This window comes from Lepidochelys kempii, chromosome 3 (genome assembly GCF_965140265.1).
Source record: "Lepidochelys kempii isolate rLepKem1 chromosome 3, rLepKem1.hap2, whole genome shotgun sequence".
NCBI classification, from domain to species: Eukaryota; Metazoa; Chordata; order Testudines; family Cheloniidae; genus Lepidochelys; species Lepidochelys kempii.
The window spans coordinates 47601781-47626633 of record NC_133258.1 but is presented as its reverse complement, the minus strand read 5'-3'; the positions used below and the strand labels follow the sequence as shown (position 1 = coordinate 47626633).

The 24853-nt window shown below is 42.4% G+C and overlaps 1 protein-coding gene across 26 annotated transcripts in view; it reads left to right on the top strand.

The window, feature by feature from the left end:
- DST (dystonin) overlaps positions 1-24853 on the top strand; it is a 470941-nt gene that overhangs the window by 226921 nt on the left and 219167 nt on the right. For all 26 annotated transcript variants that reach the window (XM_073336274.1, XM_073336294.1, XM_073336272.1 and 23 more), the window contains one exon: positions 16539-16705. In XM_073336274.1, coding sequence (XP_073192375.1) covers positions 16539-16705 — 167 coding nt within the window. The remainder of the gene's footprint in view (positions 1-16538; positions 16706-24853) is intronic.

Genomic DNA, 24853 nt, shown 5'->3' with positions numbered 1-24853 from the left:
ACATTGACATGAAATGATTTTTGTCTTCAGTTTTTCAGTTCAGCTACTAAACCAGAAAATTTGGTTCTATGCAGAGCTCTAGTTTGTACAGTGCCTAGTACAATGAGACCCTAATCTAATTTGCAATACAAATAAATAATAATTATTATTTTTCAGGACAGAAAGAATATCAGGACAGAGGTAGTATATACCTGAAATACTTTTATTTACAATACGTGTTGCTATTAAATAAAAGTTAGTGTTTACAATAGCAACCAATGCATCTGATAGAACAAATAGTTCTGGGATAGTATTCAGAGTAGCAGCCGTCAAGTAGCAGTCAAAAAGAAAAGGAGGACTTGTGGCATTTTAGAGACTAACAAATTTATTTGAGCATAAGCTTTCGTGAGCGACCGCTCACTCCTTTTCTTTTTTCTGGGATAGTAGTAATGCATTTATTGCATAGGTCACACATCATTGCTGTCAAGGTTCCTTCCCCACTCTGAACTCTAGGATACAGATGTGGGGACCTGCATAAAAACCTCCTAAGCTTACTTTTACCAGCTTCGGTTAAAACTTCCCCAGGGTACAAATTATTTTACCCTTTGCCCTTGGACTTCCACTGCCACCACCAAACTTTATCTGGGTTCCTGAGAAAATGTAGTTTGGACACGTCTTTCCCCCCAAAATCCTCCCAACCCTTGCACCCCACTTCCTGGGGAAGGTTTGGTAAAAATCCTCACCAATTTGCATAGGTAACCACAGACCCAAACCCTTGGATCTGAGAACAATGAAAAAGCATTCAGTTTTCTTACAAGAAGACTTTTAATAGAAGTAAAAAGGAATCACCTCTGTAAAATGAGGATGGTAGAATATCAGGGTTGGAAGGGACCCCAGAAGGTCATCTAGTCCAACCCCCTGCTCAAAGCAGGACCAATTCCCAGTTAAATCATCCCAGCCAGGGCTTTGTCAAGCCTGACCTTAAAAACCTCTAAGGAAGGAGATTCTACCACCTCCCTAGGTAACGCATTCCAGTGTTTCACCACCCTCTTAGTGAAAAAGTTTTTCCTAATATCCAATCTAAACCTCCCCCACTGCAACTAGATACCTTACAGGGTAATTAGATTCAAAACATAGAGAATCCCTCTAGGCAAAACCTTAAGTTACAAAAAAGACACACAGACAGGAATCAGGTTTCAGAGTAACAGCCGTGTTAGTCTGTATTCGCAAAAAGAAAAGGAGGACTTGTGGCACCTTAGAGACTAACCAATTTATTAGAGCATAAGCTTTCGTGAGCTACAGCTCACTTCCTCAGATGCATATCGTGGAAACTGCAGCAGGCTTTATATATACACAGACAGGAATATTCATTCTATTCAGCACAGCTATTTTCTCAGCCATTTAAAGAAATCATAATCTAACACATACCTAGCTAGATTACTTACTAAGTTCTAAGACTCCATTTCTGTTCTGTCCCCGGCAAAAGCATCATACAGACAGACACAGACCCTTTGTTTTTCTCCCTCCTCCCAGCTTTTGAAAGTATCTTGTCTCCTCATTGGTCATTTTGGTCAGGTGCCAGCAAGGTTACCTTTAGCTTCTTAACCCTTTACAGGTGAGAGGATTTTTCCTCTGGCCAGGAGGGATTTTAAAGGGTTTTACCCTTCTCTTTATATTTATGACAATTGCAAATAGCTCTGAGATAACAAAATACCTTTCAAATATTTCCACTATCATGCCAACTCCTGTTATCTGCTTTTACAGTATTACAGTTTAAGTGATGAAAAAGTGCCAGTATTTGTCCTCCAGAATCAGGTGTAAAGCACAAAGTGCAGGGTTCATTGATTAAACTTGTTGACGTGAGCTCTCCAGCTTACTCATAACCTGACATTGCTCAATGGAGATCATCTGTGGAAACTCCTGAGTGCCAGCCAGCTGGTAACCTTGGGGTCACTCTCGAAGTTACACCTATGTTTGATTTCTGTGCATATATATCCATGCTTACCTAAGCATAAGTCATTGTCATTCACATAAGTGTTCATTTTTTCTTTCTGAATCACATGCCCAGTCTGCTCTTTAACTCACATGGAAAGTAACTGTGGAGAAAAAATACCCACAGCCTTCTCTCAGCACTGAGTAATGCTCTGGTTCTGGGAGAATCTGAAAATCTCCTGTTGACCCCTGTATATCTGTCTTCTCTCTTGTTTTTTGGTTTCCTCTTCTTCAATCCTCAAGTTTCAGGGTATAAAGACTTCACATTATATCAGGGTTCACACTTTCCTCTGTATGTGTTGGCAAAAGGATACTGTATTACACGTACCATCCATGCACTTGGACATTTAAAGTCATTTTCATCTTCACTTCTTCTTTGTTTAATCTTCCATAAAGAGAATAAAGAAAATGTATTCCCAGTCCTCCAGCAATGCCCCTCTGCCATGTACATTGGTCAAACTGGACAGTCTCTATGTAAAAGAATAAATGGACACAAATCAGACGTCAAGAATTATAACATTCAAAAACCAGTTGGAGAACACTTCAATCCCTCTGGTCACTCGATTACAGACCTAAAAGTTGCAATTCTTCAACAAAAAAACGTCAAAAACAGACTCCAACGAGAGACTGCTGAATCGGAATTAATTTGCAAACTGGATACAATTAACCTAGGCTTGAATAGAGACCGGGAGTGGATGGGTCATTACACAAAGTAAAACTATTTCCCCATGTTTATCATTCCCCCCCCCCCCCGTTCCTCAGACGTTCTTGTCAACTGCTGGAAATGGCCCACCTTGATTATCACTACAAAAGGTCCCCCCCCCACCCTCCCCGGCGCTCCTGCTAGTAATAGCTCACCTTAAGTGATCACTCTGGTTACAGTGTGTATGGTAACACCCATTGTTTCATGTTCTCTATGTATATAAATCTCCCCACTGTATTTTTCACTGAATGCATCCGATGAAGTGAGCTGTAGCTCATGAAAGCTTATGCTCAAATAAATTTGTGAGTCTCTAAGGTGCCACAAGTCCTCCTTTTCTTTTTGCGAATACAGACTATCACGGCTGCTACTCTGAAACCAGTCCTTCAGTGCTACTCTTGGTTGGGCCCATGTGTTGTGATCCTCCTTTTGGAGTTGATGCTGAACTAGGGTGACCAGATAGCAACTGTGAAAAAACGGGACAGGAGGTGGGGGTAATAGTCGTCTATATAAGAAAAAAATCCCCAAAAATGGAACTGTCCCTTTAAAAACGGGACATTTGGACACCCTATGCTGAACCATTGAAGCTAATGGGAGTTTTGCAGTTGACTTCAATGAGAGCAAGCTCAGGCCCTTTGACCTATTTACAGCTGGTGTTTTACTGTGAAATGCAGAGGGAGGAACTTACAGGCAGGATCAGCTGCAGCAGTAAGGGTGAATCAGTTCTCTCAAAATGGTAGAATCAGGAAATAGGCAGCACATCACGAGGTGCCCCAAAAAGCCATTGTCATTGGGAGGCCAGGAATGTCCAAAGCATGAGCCATAGCACTTTATCTCTGTCTTCCCCTCTTAGGAACCCTGCTGCTACCTTTAAAATCTGTTTAAGCTTGCATTAATCCAGGATTTGTTTTCTGGTCCTGTTTGACAAAAGCTGTGTCACTGGATTGGTACTATAAACATGAAGAACTTCTCCTTTAATAGTTTATACCAATAGCACTTTTGTGGGATATAAAAAATGGATGGTGTGCGTACAACATTTACTGTTGAAAGAAGAGTTCTTCTTCGAGTGCTTGTTCATGTCAATTCCAATCAGGTGTGTGCGCGCTGTATGCATGACCGCTGGAAGATTTTTCCCCTCTGTAGGATCGGCCTGGGTTGCCCCCTTGAATCACACCTTCATGGTGCCCAATATAGGGCCCTGCTGATCCCCCGCCCTCACTCAGTTCCTTCTTATTGCCATTGACAGATACCTGGAACTTCCCTTGCTCTTGCTTCTGCAAGCGCCTTTAGCATTTTCCTGTGGTATTTTGTATATAGTTAGTTTTTGTCTTAAGTTAATAGTAGTAGTAGGCTAAGTTTTCATTGTGGGGGTTTCCCCCTCCCCACGTTTCTCCCCTGCCACCAGGGTATGCCTCAGTCACCGAGGTTCAAACCATGTGAAGTCTGCAGAAAGTTGATGCCAAAAAGTGACCTGCACACTTCTTGTTTGAAGTGCCTTGGTGAGAGTCACCAAAAGGACAAGTGCCACATTTGTAAAGGGTTTCAGCCAAGGACCCTTAAGGATCATGAGCAGAGACTCAGGCTTATTCTCATGGAGGCAGCCCTCACCCCGCAATCTGAAACTGAGTTGGTGGAGCCCGTGCTGACCACCTCCTCCTCAGTGCGCAGTGCACTGTTGCAGATGGGGCGCGAGTGGGCTCCTAGAAAGGAGACTAAGGACATGGCGCTGACATGGCGCCAAACATAAGACTTCTGGTAGGCACTGATCTGTATCCCCAGTGCCCCAGAAGAAAAAGAGGCAGGAGACAGCAGCATGGAGACCTCAACCCACCCAGCCCACTTTGGGCCTGGCAGCACCAAGGGGCTTGTCGACTCCTGCCCTACAAGGGGTCCAGTTGAGTTCGGCCCACTACCATTCTCTGGACCGTCATGGTTGGGACATTCAACTCCCCTCCACTCCGAGATGTTTGAGGCAGTGCAGGACCTTATTCGCCTGACGACTCCGCCTTCTCCAAGGAGGGACCAGGCACCAGTGTTAGCCAGGCCACCTATTCCAGCTAGGGGCAAGGCAGCAATGATGTCACAACGCTCCCCATCTCCGGCGTGCCAGTCCCCGGCACCGACTGCCCTTGGGGGGAGCGGGGGGAACCGCATCAGGAAGCCCTCATGCTGTGGGACTTTTGTGTAGAGCACTCAATACACCTGCAAGCATCGTACTTCCCTGAAGTACAGAATGAGTTGGTGGACCATCTCATCAAGTTGTTCCCTGGCCACGAGCAGGGTGGATTTGATTTAAATCACTAGTCAGGAAGACTCAATTTAATCATGGATTTCTACATAAAAGTGCATTCTTGTTGGTTATAACCTTACTATGTATTCTTCACACCTCAGAGATAGATGTAGGTTTCATTTTTAGAAGGTACACCCTATACATTTTTTAAGTGATTTATTTTGAAAACTTTTCGGAGTAGTTTTACAGCTATATCAGAAAATGAATGATTGTTTGGTTATTTCATTTACCAAAGGTACCTGAAGCTGATATTTATGAAGTCATTGGGAGCTGAACTATCTCCAATTCAACAGATTAATCATTAATATTTAGAGGATTTTCTTGCCATGCTGTATTAGGAGGAGAACATCACCAGACAGACATTTAAATTGTTTTATTTAACTAAACAACGTTATGTATTCTGGATTTTTTTCTGCAACAGAAAACATATAATATTTTAACAAAACAAGCACATGAAGTTTTGAATTTTAAACATTCAAGTATTTTAAAATCAGGTTTTTGTAAAAATTGTTTTTAACTAAAATAGTTAAATAAATTATTTCAAAACAAAACAAAAATTAAATTGACTATGTCAGCCAGGTCAACATGAGAAACTTAAAATATTGGCTTCTGCAGCTAACTCAGTCATCTTCACTTTCATTTTACTGTTTGTTCATAATTTGGAAAAGAAAAAAAGCTTTCCTGCTTTTTCAGGTCCCAAACGATTTCTCAATTTGGAATGAGTTAGTCCAAAGGAAGAAAATATTCTTTCTACACCGGCAGAAGAAGCTACTGCTGTTAAAAGTGAGATTATCACTTCAACAGTCTCTGAATCCAAGTGCTTAAATGTGGTGTGACTTTATTTAAAACATCATCAGCAAACATGTATTTCTTGAATGGTTCACCCTTAGCTCTGAAGTTTATCATAGTTGGCATTATGGGTGGGGGATTGCTGGATGTCCATGTCATAGCCATCTCCTCTTCTTCAGCAGTTAAGGTTTGACCCTGGTACCGAATATTAAGAATATGCAAGAAAATAAGCTGGAGATAGTGCTTGTCCCATTTGTAATTTAACTCAGTCATTGCATATTTTTTGCATTTTATATTGTTCAAGGCTACAGAAATAGGCTTCAGGGTACTCAGCCTGTGTTCAACATTTCTCTTAAGCCCAATGTTGAGAACTTTGGCTGTGACAGTGCCATCTATTTTTTCATGATTTTGTTACAAACTGTCATCAGATTAGGCCAGTTCTTGATATAGTGCTCAAAACAGTCCACTGCTCAGTTCCATCACACGTCTTATGGGAGAATTAGCTTGGTTCCTCCCACTTTTTTCAGAGCAGCTGCTGCAAAGTGGTTGTTATGGAAGTATTTTGGAATTTTGTCAACATTAGCCTTTATTTCTGGAACACTGAAGTCTTTGGCTAGGAGGTGCATCAAGGGGGGAGGTTGAGCATTGGCCTGCTAAACCCAGGGTTGTGAGTTCAATCCTTGAGGGGGCCATTTAGGGATTTGGGGCAAAAATTGGGGATTGGTCCTGCTTTGAGCAGGGAGTTGGACTAGATGACCTCCTGAGGTCCCTTCCAATCCTGATATTCTATGAAATGAGCACTGCAACTGTATGTTATTAGCTTGGGACTCTTTTATAAATAATTTCTTCTCATCTTGGACACACTTGCAGCATTGTCTGTGACCAAGCTGCATACGAGACATTTGAATTTTTTTTCACAGTTTGTTATAGCTTTTACTGCTACTTCTTGTAAGTATTCTGCTGTGTGTGCATTTTCTGATGTATCAGTTATTTCTGTAAGGAAGACATTCCCTTCTTCTGTAGTCACACAAGCACATACAACAGGATCATTGTGGACATTGCTCCACTCATCAAGACTCAGATTAACAATTTTACCCTCTAGACCTTTTGCACTCTGCTCAATTTCTCTTTCATACACTTTATCCAGCAATTTGCCTGCGACATCTGCTCTGTTGGGTGGACTGTATCATGGTTTTAATGACTGAACCATGTTAATGAAGTGTGGCTTCTCAATCATATGGAAAGGAGAGTTTGTTGCATAAACAAAATTGCATAAACAAACCGGGCAATTTTTTCATCAATTACCTCTTTTTGTAATCTGCTGGTTCTTATCACAAATTTATCTGTGGCTGTTTCTGGAAGATGAAGTTTTTTTTCTTTTTGCTGCAGGTGATGTACTGTGGCTATGTGACATACATGATGTGACTGAAACACTGTCATTGGCAGATAACTTTGAAACTATAGAAAATGATGGTGATCTTGAAGGTGGATAGTCAGAATCCTATATGTTGAGGATGGATTCTCCTAAACAAAATAAGTCAATGCAGTTATTTAATTATTATTACCATAATGCTCATTTAGTATTACTCATTGCATTCACTGACACTCTTTACTACTTTAAAGGTGAAATTGTAAAAGGAAGATCTGCCTATTTCAGCTATTTATTTTTTATCACAACTGCATCTAAAATGATAGTACCATCGAGTCACAACTATATTTTTTGCTCAAACATGAGAATTCAAGAATAGTTCAGAAGGAAGATAGGCAGTCCTTAAGAAAGAAGTATGAAATAAAAAAGTTTACCAGCCTGAAGATCCTGAATGTTCAGATATGTTCCTTTTCATCATCTTCAACTCAGTTTCCTCCTGAGAAGGAACACTTCTCATGATGTCGTTTCATTCGAGCAACCAGCACTTGCATTTCTTTGTTGTACAGTTTGCATTTTGCATGCAATCCTGTCTTACCCACAGACAGAGGAACTTCATTCAAATATTCCCAAATTGGGTATCTTTTACGGCCTGCTGCCATTATAGGTTTTCCCTTCTAGTGAGAGAATGGTATGGTAGATCTCAAATCAATGAAGGCTACACTCAGAAAGACCTCAAGTCTTCTGGAATATGCTGCTCAAACAGTTTCTCTTTTGTTTCTACTTCCTGTCCCTCCCTTCTCACATTTATCTCCAGACTTCTCCTTGTTCAGATCTATTCCGCCCCCAATAATCTTCTATTCATTGAACTTTTTGAAACTTTGCATTTTTAGAGAGAGGTAAGGGATTGACTCTATGTACACAAATTTGCAGAGGGACAGTGGGGTTGAGGTCTGTTATTTCTCACCTGTATATATTATTTATTTATTTTAAAACATTTTTGCTGTTAACAAGCATGTTATATCTGGAGATTCAAATCCACAGTTTGAGAACTGCAAAACTAAGCATCTCTGATGGTATCTTCTAGACTGAGCACCGAGTCCCATTGGGTAGATGGAAAGATTAACCTAAATAATCTATACAGAAGCCCCTGGAACCCCATAAAATTGAGTCCCTAATCCATGAACTATTGGAACTCATTTACAAAACTTTTCTAAAACATTACATTAGAATTTATAATCCCTATTCCATGATGAGATATCTTTGAGCTACAATGTATCTTAATTAAAACTATCTTTAGATAGGCTTTTTCCTCAAAAAGCATTTTATAAAAAAAAACTGATTTAAATTAAAAAAATCAGTTTTTTTTTTTAAAAATCATTGATTTTTATTCATCCTGGGCACGAGTGGTCCCTTCGCCCGGAAGTTGCGAACTCAGTCTTCCATCAGTGGGGCTTTCCTGTTCGCCACGTGACGCAACAGGAAGTGTCAGCAGTTTTGCTCCTTCCTGAATCACAGCCCAGACTCCATCATGGATGCATTCCTCCTCCCATGGGGGGGCCATCTCCTATAAGTGTTCCCTCCCATCCCTCTTATTCACAAGATGCTTCTCAAGATTCAGAGGGAACAAGCTTTGATGATATTGATATCATCGACCTCGACCCACCAGCACGGTTACACATCACTGCTGGAAATGTCTGTGGAAGCTCCAGTCACCTTGCTGCTTTTCCCAGACTTAATAATGCAGAAGCATGGCCATCTCCAACATCCAAACCTTGAGTTGCTTCACCTCACAGTGTGCAAGCCCCATGGCTGAACCCAGTGGAGCTTTCTTGCTCTGATCAAGTCAGACAAGTTCTCCTTGGCAGCAGGAAACCCTCCACAATTGCCAAGTGGAAGAGATTTTAAATCTGGTCAGCGCAGCACCATTCGTTTCCGACGCTCACCTTGGTGCTACTAATACTGAACTACCTTCTCCACCTCAGTCAGCAGGGACAACCTATGTCATCAGTAAGAGTTCACTTGGCTGCCATCTCTGTCTTCCACCCAGGCACAGAGGGACGCTCAGTCTTCGCCAACCTGTTGATCAGCCGTTTACTTAAAGATCTCAGCTTTACCCGCAGGTCCGGCAGCCTGTCCCAGTTTGGGACCTCAATTTGGTCCTATCCAGACTTAAGGAGCCACCCTTTGTACCACTGGTGACATGCTCCCTGCTCTATCTGTCTTACAAGGTGGTGTTTCTGGTGGCAATAACCTCAGCTAGGAGGGTGTCTGAACTCAGGGCCCTAACGTCAGAGCCCCCTTACACTGTATTCCATAAGGACAAAGTTCAGTTCAGGCCTCATCTGGCTTTTCTCCCGAAGGTTGTCTCCCAATTTCACTTCCTCCCTCTATTCTACCCTAAGCTGTACTTGAGCAGCAGGGAGAAAAAGCTTCACTTACTGGATGTCCACAGAGCACTAGCCTTCTACATTGAGAGAACAAAATGGTTTCAAAACTGCTGACCGGAGCTGCCAGGGTCCCTTTTCAATCGGGTGTTCCGGTCAAAAACCGGACACCTGGTCACCCTAGCCTTGAGGCCTAAAGTGCAGAGGCTGCCACCCCAGGGGTTGGGTTGGCATCAGGTGGTAGGAGGACCCTGGCCCACCAACTCCACCGGGTCCCAGCCCTAACAGCAGTGGATGGTTCCGCCACTCGTCAGCGGGGAATCCAGCCATAGCACGTTGTCCTGGATTATGGCAGCAATGCAGCTGGACTATATTTGGCTTTTCGTGGGCTACTTACAACCCTCCCCTTGGGGTATATCTGGATCCCAAGGTTATCCTCCATCTTCCTGGGATACACTGCCCATGGCAGCCCAGCAGCTTCTCAGCGTCTGGGGTGTCTGACAGCTCTGGTAAGTCTGGCGAGTCCTCAGCACAGCAGAGGTCCTCTTCAGGTTCCCACTCCACCAGCAGGCAGGAAGCATCTGTCTCTTGGTGGCTCCAGTCCAATTGAGCTTCGGGGCCCACCTTTTGTACTTCCTGTCTTGCCCCTCCACTTCCAGTGGGGCAGGCATGGCCTTCCTGGCCCCGCCCACCAGGAGGTAGTCTGTGATTTCTCTTTGTCAGTATCAAAGGGAGGCCATGCCCCCTCACTCCAGGCCTATTCAGTCATGTTCCTTCTGCTGAGACTGCCAACCAGGGTGGGGGTTAGTGCCAGAACGTTTTTTATGATGAGAACACCTGGCTTCTGGGAAGTGGATTGAGACAGCCAAATGCCTTTCTCATCCTTCCAGAATCTGGACAACACTGGAAGCATGAGTGTCAAACAATCTCAATTTAAAATAAGATTTTTTTCTCTTTGGTTTTGTGTCCATGGCTACACATGCCATTTGTACATGTCACAGATTTAAACATGATCTTCTGAGATTGCCCTGAAAACCACTCTCTTGTGGCCCGGGGAATCTAATGTGCTGCATTTGTGCTCTGTGTTGTTCCAAATCTACGTAACTGTTGCAACTCAATTAACCATGGAGTGGGCCAAAGGTCTGAGTTTGTATGTAAAAATGGACAGAGAAAAATTATAATGTCAACTTACTCCTTTTTTAAAGAAGTCATGTAAAGAATAGAAGAGAACTAAGTTCATGTGGACAGAGACACAGAAATTGTTTAAAGTGATGGGAAAAAGACAACTGTATTTTTAATATCAGACATTAGGCCTTTCCAGTTGACATCACCTGTTTAATAAACTCTCCCCAGTAAAGTGGCAGATGTTTGATTTGATTTATAATGTGGTCTGGTTGTTGTGAATAGAAGCTGAGGCTGCTGAAAAAATATTTTGCTTGCTTGCATAAAAGAAAGGGAACTTGTATTTCAGACAGTACTTTTCCATACACCTTAAAAATAAAGGAAACAAACACAGGTATTTTAAATTAGCCTTTTGTCATGTAGGCTTCTCCATTTTCTTTTATATGGCACTATTCGTCTTTATATAGGCACTATACTTTCACCTCTCTTCTAATTTCACACTGTCATATGACATCTGGAAGTAAATAGAAACTCTACTCAACATATCTTTTCTATTGTGTGTTTTAAACAAATACCATAGAGTGTTGCCCTTCCTGTCTTTTCTGTGGCCTTCCATTAAAGGCGTTTCTACACAGCAGGATTCTTTTGGCAGCATGAAGTGTACATACATGCATAGCCCCCTTAGCATGGGTATAAATAGCAGTACAGATGGTGAGGCACAGATTAAGCCAGTAAAGTAAAGGCACATCTGAAGGGTGTGAGTATGTACACATTCTCTACTGGCCTAAGTTGTGCCTCCTGGCTACAGTGCTATTTTTAGCAGTGTATAGTGTCCCACTGCTGGAGCCTTTTCCCTCTACAGGAAAAGGCTCTGGCAGCAGAGGATAGTGGGGAAAGACTGTCATCTCTCTGCTGCTGGAGCCTTCCCTCTCCCCAGGGAGAGGCTTTGGAAGTGGGGGATGTGGGCAGCGGGGAAGCTCACCAGTGTTCCCACCAGTAGATCATAGAATCATAGAATATCAGGTTTGGAAGGGACCTCGGGAGGTCATCTAGTCCAACCCACTGCTCAAAGCAGGACTGATCCCCAATTAAATCATCCCAGCCAGGGCTTTGTCAAGCCTGACCTTAAAAACTTCTAAGGAAGGAGATTCCACCACCTCCCTAGGTAACGCATTCCAATGTTTCACCACCCTCCTAGTGAAAAAGCTTTTCCTAATATCCAATCTAAATCTCCCCCACTGCAGCTTGAGACCATTACTCCTTGTTCTGTCATCTTCTACCACTGAGAATAGTCTAGAACCATCCTCTTTAGAACTCCCTTTCAGGTAGTTGAAAGCAGCTATCAAATCCCCCCTCATTCTTCTCTTCCGTAGACTAAACAATCCCAGCTCCCTCACTCTCTCCTCATAAGTCATGTGTTCCAGTCCCCTAATCATTTTTGTTGCCCTCCGTTGGGCTCTTTCCAATTTATCCACATCCTTCTTGTAGTGTGGGGCCCAAAACTGGACACAGTATTCCAGATGAGGCCTCACCAGTGTCGAATAGAGAGGAACGATCACATCCCTCAATCTGCTGGAAATGCCCCTACTTATACATCCCAAAACGCCATTGGCCTTCTTGGCAACAAGGGCACACTGTTGACTGATATCCAGCTTCTCGTCCACTGTAACCCCTAGGTCCTTTTCTGCAGAACTGCTGCCGAGCTATTTGGTCCCTAGTCTATAGCGGTACATTGGATTCTTCTGTCCTAAGTACAGGACTCTGCACTTGTCCTTGTTGAACCTCATCAGATTTCTTTTGGCCCAATCCTCCAATTTGTCTAGGTCTCTCTGTATCCTATCCCTACCCTCCAGCGTATCTACCTCTCCTCCCAGTTTAGTGTCACCTGCAAACTTGCTGTGGGTGCAATCCACACCATCCTCCAGATCGTTTATGAAGATATTGAACAAAACCAGCCCCAGGAGCGACCCTTGATACCGGCTGCCAACTAGACATGGAGCCATTGATCACTACCAGTTGAGCCCGACAATCTAGCCAGCTTTCTATCCACCTTATAGTCCATTCATCCAGCCCATACTTCTTTAACTTGCTGGCAAGAGTACTGTGGGAGACAGTGTCAAAAGCTTTGCTAAAGTCAAGGAACAGTGCATCCATTGCTTTCCCTTCATCCACAGAACCAGTTATCTCGTCATAGAAGGCAATTAGATTAGTCAGGCATGATTTGCCCTTGGTGAATCCATGCTGACTGTTCGTGATCACTTTCCTCTCCCCTAAGTGCTTCAGAATTGATTCCTTTAGGACCTGCTCCCTGATTTTTCCAGGGACTGAGGTGAGGCTGACTGGCCTGTAGTTCCCAGGATACTCCTTCTTCCCTTTTTAAAAGATGGGCACTACATTAGCCTTTTTCCAGTCGTCCGGGACTTCCCCCGATTGCCATGAGTTTTCAAAGATAATGGCCAATGGCTCTGCATTCACATCCTCCAACTCCTTTAGCACTCTCGGATGCAACGCATCTGTCCCCATGGTCTTGTGCACGTCCAGCTTTTCTAAATAGTCCTGAACCACTTCTTTCTCCACAGAGGGCTGGTCACCTCCTCCCCATGCTGTGCTGCCCAGTGCAGTGAGAGCTGACCTTGTTCATGAAGACAGAGGCAAAAAAAGCATTGAGTACATATGCTTTTTCCACATCCTCTGTCACTAGGTTGCCTCCCTCATTCAGGAAGGGGCCCACACTTTCCTTGACTTTCTTCTTGTTGCTAACATACCTGAAGAAACCCTTCTTGTTACTCTTAACATCTCTTGCTAGCTGCAACTCCAGGTGTGATTTGGCCTTCCTGATTTCACTCCTGCACGCCCGAGCAATATTTTTATACTCGTCCCTGGTCATTTGTCCAGTCTTCCACTTCTTGTAAGCTTCTTTTTTGTGTTTAAGATCAGCAAGGATTTCACTGTTAAGCCAATCTGGTCACCTGCCATATTTACCATTCTTTCTACACATCAGGATGGTTTGTTCTGGTAACCTCAATAAGGATTCTTTAAAATACAGCCAGCTCTCCTGGACTCCTTTCCCCCTCCTGTTATTCTCCCAGGGGATCCTGCCCATCAGTTCCCTGAGGGAGTCAAAGTGTGCTTTTCTGAAGTCCAGGGTCCGTATTCTGCTGCTTTCCTTTCTTCCTTGTGTCAGGATCCTGAACTCGACCATCTCATGGTCACTGCCTCTCAGGTTCCCATCCCACTTTTGTTTCCCCTGCTAATTCTTTCTGGTTTGTGAGCAGCAGGTCAAGAAGAGCTCTGCCCCAGTTGGTTCCTCCAGCACTTGCACCAGGAAATTGTCCCCTACATTTTCCAAAAACTTCCTGGATTGTCTGTGCACCGCTGTATTGCTCTCCCAGCAGATATCAGGGTGATTGATAGATGGGGAAGTCCCTGCTGCCTCCTCCAGCCAGAGCAAAGGCTCAGCCTTTCCCAGCTGCCTTTCCCACTGCCGGAGTCTTTCCTCACTGTAGTGAAAGGCTCTGGTAGCGGGGAACAGCTGAAGCCTTTTCCCCCTTTCACTTAGTCTGCTTATGCCGAGCACTGGCTTTGCACAGAAGTACTGTTTGCTTTCTAGTACTGATACCTGTATCTGTCGCTTACATAAAGTAAAACTGTATCATTGTGATGATCTTTTATATTTATCTGACCAGCTGGCTACACAGTACAATTTGGTGGATACTTTGACTAGGGAATAATCTAAATTAAGTTTTTACTGGAACTAAATGAACCTATAATTTAATGTTTAAATCAATACTTGTAAATTCACATCTTGCACTTAAAGTAAAGAGTGTGTAAAACAAAAAATCAAACAATACATTGTGGGAGCCACTCTTCACTAACTTCATCATTAATATCACATTATGATTAAATGCCCCTTCCCCTCCCATTAGCCTAGCTCCAAGCGCTTGGTACATCCATTGTTCTGTGTTAATTTAGTAATGTTTCTGGGAAAGCCACATACTTGTTTCTATCACCACTGTGGTTCCACTGAAAGAAGAAAATTTCAGTTTGCAGCAGGTTCCATAGGTGCCCTCTTGGCAGAGGCTAGCTATCCAGGACACATCCTTGAATTTAGAAGAAACCAGTGGGATCACCTAGTCTGACACCATTAATGCAACTCTCTGGGTTGCACTTGAATAGATGTGTTTGAATTAGGGCTTGTCTACACTTGAAATGCTACAGTGGCCCAGCTACAGTGCTGCAGCTGTGCTGCTGTAGCACTTCAGTGTAGATACTACCTATGCCAGCAGGATGGGTAGGTACTCCACCTCCCTGAGATGCAGCAGCTAGGTTGAGGGAATAATTCTTCCATTGACCTAGCACTGTCTACACTGTGGGTTAGGTCAGCTTAGCGTATGTTGCTCAAGAGTGTGGATTTTTCACACTCTATAGCCATGTAGCTGGGTCAGCCTAACCTTTTCATGTAGACCAGGCCTTTGTGCATCTCCATGGCTAAGCCTCTTCCTTTTCCTCCCTTCCTCCCCAAATTGATTCTGTCATTCGGCTCTCCATCGTAGTGTTGTGTATGGCTTCTGCTCTCCTCTTAGGGTGGACTTTCCCACAACCATGCCCTGAAGGCCATTGGTGAAAATGAATGGAGTTCATTTGGTATTACATCCAAATCCACTGTATTTAGGTTCTTTTATGGTGGCTACAACCATGGTATTTGAGCACCAGAATATGTTGTTTCTTTTCATATGATTGGAATATTCTTAATAATATCAAGATGTTATTGTATGAGCAAGATTAACATAAAATCAAAGTTCAGAAGTGACAAAGTATACAGTACTGTATACAATATCCTATATATAGGCTTTTATCCTCTCTGATCCATCCTGCAGTTTTGCTATACACATGTTCCATATGCAGACTGGGGAGATGTCTCTTGGGTGCTGTGCTTCACTAGCTACTTTTCCTCGTGGGAGAAAAGAAATTAATTATTTTCATGACCTTCTTGTGTATTTATGCACTGATCATTTTCTTTGCACAGGGGTTAGGCTCCATTAGAGACTAATTAAACCAATTTTTAAAATTTCAGCATGAAAAGATTTTTGTAGTACAAAATATTTTTTTAAATGTAAAAAGCACAGGTTTTGGGGGTTTTTTTGTGTGGTTTTGGTGCTGCCTGTCAAAAGCCATCCCTAAACTAATTATTTTCAGATAGTACAAAAACAAATCTCCCAGATTTGGGGAAAAATTCTCTGATCCACACTCTCTGATCGATATACTACTGTGTATTATACACATTTATATTCCATATTGCACATATCTCACATACAGAACAGTTAGTTACTATATATCAGTGGGCAACGTAAAAGTGGAATGTATGCACTTTGGATTCAGAGTAAGGATAACAGATCCAAAGTGCTTATTAGAGTAGAGAATTTTACACTTTGAACCTTACTGTTAGGTTTCAATCTGATTGGATTATTGTCTTGAAGTGATATATAGCCCTGGACATTAGAGGCTATAATTCCAGCTCTGTTTATAACAGAGCTATTAAATATTGTTCATGTTACCTATATAATGTCAAAATTAATATTGTTTTGGGATAATTTGTCTTATATAACAATTTCTAATAAAAGTTCAAAACAAGGATATTATATTGTCAAAAGAAATTCAGATGTTGATGATTTAGTAGTTTAGAAGATTGTGAGTCTAATAATTGTATATTTCATAATGAAGACAGCAAAGATACATAACAATTTTAACTGAAATAAAAGTGTGGTATACATTTTGTACCCTTCTCCTGACCCAAAGATGCACAGTAGAAATATCCATAATAAGGAACGGTTGAGAGTTTCTTCTGTAATATTTTCAATCTTTTTTTAGTCCTTAATAAATGGATTTATTATATTTATATTCATTATGTTTTAGATATCTGACATCCATGTTACTGGACAGTCAGAGGATATGTCTGCTAAAGAGAGGCTACTCCTGTGGACACAGCAGACAACTGAGGGTTATTCTGGAATCCGTTGTGAAAATTTCACTACCTGCTGGCGAGATGGAAAATTATTTAACGCCATCATTCATAAATACAGGTAATTGCACAGTTTACTTTGTTTTTATCTTTACACACTTGGAAATATTTATTTGGGCATTTTAATATACATGAAGAGGCCATCCAGCAGAAAATGGGCTCTGTGGCTTTTGTCTTGCGGTAATACTACAGATGTGGAGACTAAGGGCTTGTCTACGCTATCCGCCGGATCGGCAGGTTTCGATTGATCCAGCGGGGGTCGATTTATTGTGTCTAGTATAGACGTGATAAATTGACTGCTGAGTGCTCTCCTGTCGACTCCGGTACTCCACCAGAATGAGAAGTGCAAGTGGAGTCGACAGGAGAGCGTCAGCCGTCGACTTACCGCAGTGAAGACGCTGTGGTAAGTAGATCTAAGTACATCAACCAAAGTTGCGTATCTTAGATCGACCCCGCTTGGTAGTGTAGACAAGCCCTAACTATGAGTTCTCTTGGGAAATCCCTCCCTTCTGTAGCCAAGAGACACATCTTTCTCAGAGCAGTGTTAATTCCAGCCAGCCTACCTGAAAATATACCATGAGACCCCACCAAATATACTCAAAAGAATGCCCATATAGCCCATAATGCATTCGTTCTCAACCTTCATCATCCCAGGGGCCCCTTTTGCCATATAAGAAACCTCTGAGGCCACCATCTCCCATCTAGCCAGGTTTCCCCTCCATTTAGCAATGTGTGACAAGTCGTGTGGTGTTAAGCATTCACATCTGTTCATAACTTCCTTGTTCATAAGACTCCCAAGCAGAGAACTTGTCTGCATTTACCGGGGGATCGACGTGCAGCAGTTGATGCATCCGTGATTGATTTAGCGGATCTAGTGAAGACCCACTAAATCCAATGCAGATCGCTGTACTGTACTTCCACCTGAATGAGAAGTGCAAGAGAAGTGCTATCTCGTTGACATAGCGTAGTGTGGACCCCAAGGTAAGTAGATCTAAGTACGTCAACTTCAGCTACGTTATTCACGTAGCTGAAGTTGTGTAACTTAGGTCAGTCTCCCCCCGTAGTGTAGACAAGGCCTGAGACACATAATCTAATTCAGGGGGATTTTGTACTGACTAGATGACACTCAACCAGGAAATAGTTTTAAAAGGGCTATGGACAGAGTTATTTTCTGAGTGTTACTTCCATTCAAGTAGATAGTCAGAAGGAACTGCATAAATCATGCATTTCTCTCTATTTCTTTTAGTAACATTGGAAAGGTAGAGGGAAATAACCATAAAAAAGCTGCCCTGAATGACTTTTAGAGCAAATGAATCAGGCAGGATAGAGCAGTAAGAAGAACATGCATGGCCTGAGCATGTATGAGAAAAGAACAAAAAAATCTCAGAGATACTGGAAGACCCAACGAGTGGGAGAGGAATGAAATAGGGCTGAAAGGGAGGAGTTTAAAGAAACAGAACAGCAAATTTTGTAAAATGGAAAATACTTCCAGGATCTTCTTCCAAGTCTCACATCACCAGTGCTATTGAACAACATTTCAGCCTCCACAGCTTATTAATTATTAGCTGTGATACAGTTTGATTAATAAATGGTTAAAAACTTGAAAAATACATTGCAGTGGTAAAGCAACTTTTTCCTATTTTGGTGGAGGGCTGCCTCTGGCTCCAGGGTCAGCATTTTCCTTTAGTCACAGGGTTTCAGTTGAGAATGGGGGAACAAGGGCCTTTGTCACACATACATTACATAAAGCAAATTACTCCATTTTTGGAGTCCCTTGGACATATGCAGAGTTTTATTGCACTGTCCTTTTTCAGCTATTTTCCCTTTATGCTATGCTCCTCCTATATTCAGACATACTGTGTCTACCCATATACATGCCCTTCCCAGGAGTGTTTATGGGACTAATTTTGTTGCTAAGAGGGTTGTTACACTTGTGGGACCTATTCCTGCTCCCACTGAAGCCAATGGGATTTTTGCCACTGACTTCAATGAGCTCCGCACCTCTTTCGCTCTGTATTTTAAAGCATTAAAATAAATATCCTATAATGTCATTCTGTGTTATTATTCACAGGAGATGAACGTTTTTCCCAAATATATACTGGAGCTTCTAAATACACAATTTCAGGGAAGTCTGTTGAAACTCAATAATAGAGTGGCTGCCAGCTGAAAGTTAGGCATTGCCAACAGAGAGGCCAAGCAGTGATTTCTAAGACGTTGCAATGCAGGCCGAGTAGGGTGCAGTACATAGCTGTGCTGCAACAGGAGTAGGGCAGAGACCAAATTGTGATTCAGGTCCTTTCTGCTCCATGGGAAAAGCGAGCTATGCCAGTCTTTTTCCTGGAACAGCTTACTTGCATTTTTTCCAGGCACTGGCTCAGGTTTACTATCAGGAATGTGGTGGAGGAGGAACCAGGTATGATGCTCCTCAAGGGTACCCAGGGTTGTGAAGCATCTCACCATCATCTGCCCTTAATATTCAGCAGTCTTGTCTCTGCCTGCTGTGGATCAGCTCTAAGTTTATAATCAAAGAAATAGAGATTCAAGTAATGATGAGTAAAAGTATTGGAAACAAATGATTATGTATAAAACAAAATCATAACAGGCTTTCTAGAGACTAAACTTTATTAAGGAGTTATTCTCTTGGCTAAAGAAGTTTTTCTCCCCAAAGTTCTTTTCTGCATTTGCAGCCAAGCCTGGTGGAGACCCCCTTTTCATGAAGTAAAAGTGCTGTCTGTTTACTGCCTCTGTGAAGGGCGCCAGGGTGTCTTCTTTGCCTCCTAAATATAGTGGAACAAATCTTTGATGTAAATCTCCATATAGTCTTAGTGGAAATTGAAGGTCAAAAATTGTCTTGTTACTTTAGAGATATAGCTAAGTTTTATTAGAATTAATAAAGAATTAGAATTATTAGAATTAGGGATACGTATGAGTATAAGAGCCACCTACGTGGATGCTGTTGCAGGATTTGGGCCTTGTTTTTGTAAGTAGTACTCTATGATTTTTTTTAAAAATAGACATATCAAATATCTCCCAAATTAGGCCATTGATTAGTTTAACATTGAACTTTGCAGTGTTTATTAGCTGGGCATACATTTTAAAATACAGCTCCTTTGTAGTTGTTTTTTATTTGAACCTCCCCAAATTTACATGAATGTGTAATCTGGTACTTTTGTAAAATTCGCTTATTGTTTCCCATGAAGCTCTGGGATATTTCAGTGTCCTGTACAGTTTTATAATTGGACTTTTTGTTTTTAAGTTTTTGGTTGAAGATGTGTGTTATTTGCTTGAGTATATTGTCTATAAAAAGGCAGGATTATACTTGTTCCATTTCAAGATGTGTTCTGTCACACAAGGGCTAATAGAATAAATTATGGATTTACAGTATGGCTAATAAATGTATATGTCTAAAATTAAAGCTAAATTTCAGTTACAAAAGTAACACTGAATGGTAAAAATTTAAAGAAATATCCAACGGAACTATGTGTACATAATCATAATTTTATTGAAGATTTATCTTGCATGAGCGCCTGGAAACTTCTGTTACCATCGTGGCCCCTTTGTGCTAGGTGCTGTACAAATACATGGGAAGACACAGACACGGTCCCTAACCTGAACATCCTACAGTTTAAGAACAAAAGTGAGATAAAGAGTATAGAGAGACACAGTCAAATATGTACAATGCTCATAGATATACACAAACACATGAAACTCACCCTGAGTTGCTGAGGATCAGTTTAAAGCCCTATGAAGCATTTAGGGTGAAATTCGTCCCTATGCAGAAGGCCAGTGCCAGACCTATGTACCACGTAAGCTATGTTTTGAAGGCTTATGTGAGACTGAAGTGATGCATGGGCCTTGTGCTTTCCCACAGCTCAGGGATGAATTTTACCCATCATATGAAATGAAAAGATACTGGTTAGGAAGAGAGTCTGGTTAAACATAAATTAATCAACTCACTGTCTGGTGGCAACTAGAAAAGCAAACAGAACCCTGGGATTTATAAACAAGGAAATAGACCATGCAGGAAAGAAGATCACTGTGGTGCTACACAAAGGGTTTAGGAGACTACACCTGGGTATTGTGCACAATTCTTGGCATGACATTACAGGAAGGATCTTGAAGGATTGGAAATGCTACTGAAGAGGGAAAAAGAATGAGAAGAGCTCCAGGGATTGCATCTATAAGGAGGAGTTAATAAAAATAGGTTTATATAAAATTAGGAAAGAAGCGTTAGGGTCTGATCAAAGGCCATTGAAGAGAATGGAAAGATATTAATAAGCCCTTAGCAAGGTTCATAAATAGGGCATATAAAATTTTGGTGGGCATAGGGAAAGTGGCTATCACAAAATAAAAGGAACTGAAGCCAACAAAGGACCATACACAGAAGGTATCTAGGAGAAACTTATTTACACTGAGTAGTTCACACAGGGAACAGAGTAATACAAGCTGCAGCTGTGAACATCTTCAGAAAGGAAGTAGGAGTAAGATATTACAAAGAACAAATGCTAGATAGAGAGGGTGGGATCAGTTTACATGTGCCATATGACTTTGTTTTGAAATATTTCTGTATATTCTTTCAAAACCAGTTTGCTGCTGATTTCAAAGTGGGATAAAGCATTTAACAGGCTGAATCTTCTAAATTCAAGCCTTGTTCTATAGCGAGCATTTTCAACTCTATGAAGCAGAAGCTTGCCAGGCAAGTGTTGTTACAAGCTAAGCTACAGGACAACAGTGCACACGGCACCACAGTAATGTTAAAACATGTTGCAGGTGATCAGGCACTGACATGAATGCGTTCCTTGAAGGTACAAAGAGTGGTGCCAGAATGTGCAATAACATGCTGAGCAGCTTGAGGGGATGATTTGAAAAGAAACTAAATATTACATAGTGTCAAGCCTCAAAATGCTTGGGGGTTAAGTTTAAAATAAAAAAAAGATTATTTGTATCTTCTAGTTTCTGCATGCCATTTTCTAACTCATAATTTATTGTTACCTTCTTTTTAAAAAAAGAAAATCTCAATTTTTTAGTTCATTTTGTATTCTCAGACTATTTTTTTTATAATTACCCTTCATAGCTCAGATGGAATTAAAGGCCTGACAGTTAATATTGTGCAGTTTGGGAAAAGAAAAAGAGTTTTAAGAAAGATTTTAAAAATACTTAAGTGGGCAAACATTCTTACTTTTAATGTATTACCTGAGTAAATATGATATAGCTCAGCATTTAAGCTATTTTGTTTTAACTTACATTTCTGTATTTTGGAAGATAGCTGCAGCTTTAACAAGGCTGCCACTTGATGGTTAAGTTGATAATGTTGCGACTTCCATGTTTAACCAATACTGCTGTGTCTATGTCTAACTGTTATGGTTATTCACTCTTAAATGTTTGGGTTGCTAACAAAGGTGGAACTCCTGATATCACACTGGTTTCTGAAATACTGTTCTGGTAAATGTAGAGAAATGCAGAACGGAAAGTGTAATCTGAACAGGTCATGTATATTGCTGGGCTCTAAATTAATTGTAGCCAGTTTGGAAAAAGACCCAAGTGCCCTTGTGTTTAGCACAGTGAAAGCATCACTTCTATGCCCACTGGTAGTCTTAACAGTAAACAAAGTGTGAGGATGTCTAAAGAATAGGACAGGAAATATTTCTGAAAATACTGTATGGGCATTATGTGAATGGATGGTGCATCATCACCTGCTATACTGTGATTTGATCACTGCATCTCAGAAACGATACCAAGAAGCAGGGGACATCCAAAGATGTACATAAGCCTTCCATATGAGGAGACTCTGAAAAGATTAGGACTATTTAGTTTAAGGAAGAGATGAATAAGAGAGAACGTGATAGAGGTAAATGAAGTAATGAATAGCATGGATGTTTGTAGGAAGGTTTTTTTCTTTTTACAGTACAAAGGAAGACAACAACTGACAAAAGGAAAAACCTTTACACAAACACACAGTGAACCTGTGGAATATACTGGCTCAAGGTCTCAGTGAGGCCAAGGGTTTAGTAGGATTCAGAAAAGAATTAGACTTTATATGGTCAAAGATAAAATCCACGGCTATATTATGTACCAAAAACAAAGACCATGGGCTGTGAACCCTCATGCTTTATGGCATAACCCAACCACTCACTGCCTAAGGTTAGGAAGACGCTTCCCAAATGGGCAGGTCCATTACGAGGTTTGCTGTACCTTCTACAACAGGGATGGGCAAACTTTTTGGGCCAAGGGCCACATCTGGGTGGGGAAATTGTATGCAGGGCCGGGGCAGGGGGTTGGGGTGCGGGAGGGAGTGCGGGGTGTGGGAGGGGGTGCAGGAACGGGCTCAGGGCAAGAGATTAGGGCAGAGGAGGGGTGTGGGGTGTATGAGGGGGCTCAGGGAAGGGGGTTGGGGTGCAGGAGGGGTGCGGGGTGCAGGAAGGGTGCGGAGTGCAGGAGAGGGCTCAGGGCAGGGGTGCAGGAGGGGTGCCGACTGTGAAAGGGAGCTTAGGGCAGGGCGTTGGGATGCAGGACGGATGCGGATGCGACAGGGTGCTCAGGGCAGGGAGTTGGGGTGCAGGAGGGGTGCAAGGTGCAGGCAGGGGGCTTAGGGCAGGGAGTTGGGGGGCGGGGTGCAGGAGAGGTTCGGGCTCCAGGGTGGCAGCGGCTTGTACTGCAGCCAGGGCAGGCTCCCTGCCTGTCTGCCCTGGCCCCATGCTGTGTCACTCTGGGAAGTGGCTGGAACCACGTCCCTGTGCGGCCCCTGGGGGAGGAGGGAGCACAGGGCTCCGCGCGCTGTCCTTGCCACGCCTCCAGGTACCTGCTCCGAAGCTACCTTTAGCTCTTTCCTGCAGAGCCAGGGAGGGACAGAGGTCTCCCTTCCTCAAGATCTCTGCACACAGAGCGTCAGTGAGCTGTAAGCCCTTATGATTGGACCACCTTACATCTCCTTTCATAGTAATAAGGGAGTTCTGAGAATACATCCTAAATTCATCTATGAATATTGGTGTCAGAGTTTCACCTAAATTAAACAATTAGCCTTCCAGTCTTCTTCTCAAACCTGCATTTGTTGCTAGGAGAGAAGAAGCTACATACTTTGTATGTTTCCAGAGCCTTGTTCTATTACAATGACAAGACTAAACCTTTCAGATTGTCTCCCTGCTTCTTTATGACTATATCCAACTTGTTGAAAGACGAAGCCATCTTGTCACAGAGAATCTCTAAATGGATTACGTTCTGGGTCTCCCCCAGTTATTAACTGGCTGGTGAGCCCCTCCCTCCAAACGTCAAAACGCATTCCATCAGGGCACAAGTAGCATTGTCAGCATCCTTCTGGAATGTGACACTATCGGAGTTGGGTAAAGCAGTGATTTGGAGCAACCTACTGACCTTTGTTAATCATTATGCCTTCGACCTGGTATCTAAGTCTGCTGCCAGGTACAGTGGTATTTCAGTTGATGCTCCTCCATCCCACCATCCAGAGAGGATGCTGCTTGGCAGTCACCTTCACAGAGAGCCACACTGACACACACTTGGAGAAGAGAGAAGAATTACTAACCCTACAGTAACTGTGGTTCTTCGAGATGTCACAGTCAGTATGGATCCCATGAGCTGCCCTCCCCTGCTTTTTAGGAATCCTCAGAAATTTGAATTGCAAGGGAACTGAAGGGAGTGGGTCTGGCCACCCTACCCTTTATGCCCTTGAACGAAAGCACATGGAACCACAGGGCACATGTTCAATCCCTTCAGATGCTGCTATTCAACCCCCACCCCCAAATCTCATGTGTCTGAGGTGCATGCACACCTACGGGAGATCCACACTGACTTCTGCAAGAACCACAGTGTCTGTAGGGTAAGTAACTGTTCTTTATGATACATGGATCTTGTAAGAGTGTTCTAGAGCTGTCTAGCAAATAGTTCCCTGTCATAAATATGAAGGGTAAACACCTTTAAAATCCCTCCTGGCCAGAGAAAAAACCCTTTCACCTGTAAAGGGTTAAGAAGCTAGGAGAACCTCGCTGGCACCTGACCAAAATGACCAATGAGGAGACAAGATACTTTCAAAAGCTGGGGGGAGGGAGAAACAAAGACTCTCTCTCTGTCTGTGCAATGCTTTTGCTGGGGACAGAACAGGAATGGAATCTTAGAACTTAGTAAGTAATCTAGCTAGAGATGCGTTAGATTCTGATTTCTTTAAATGGCTGAGAAAATAAGCTGTGTTGGAGGGAAT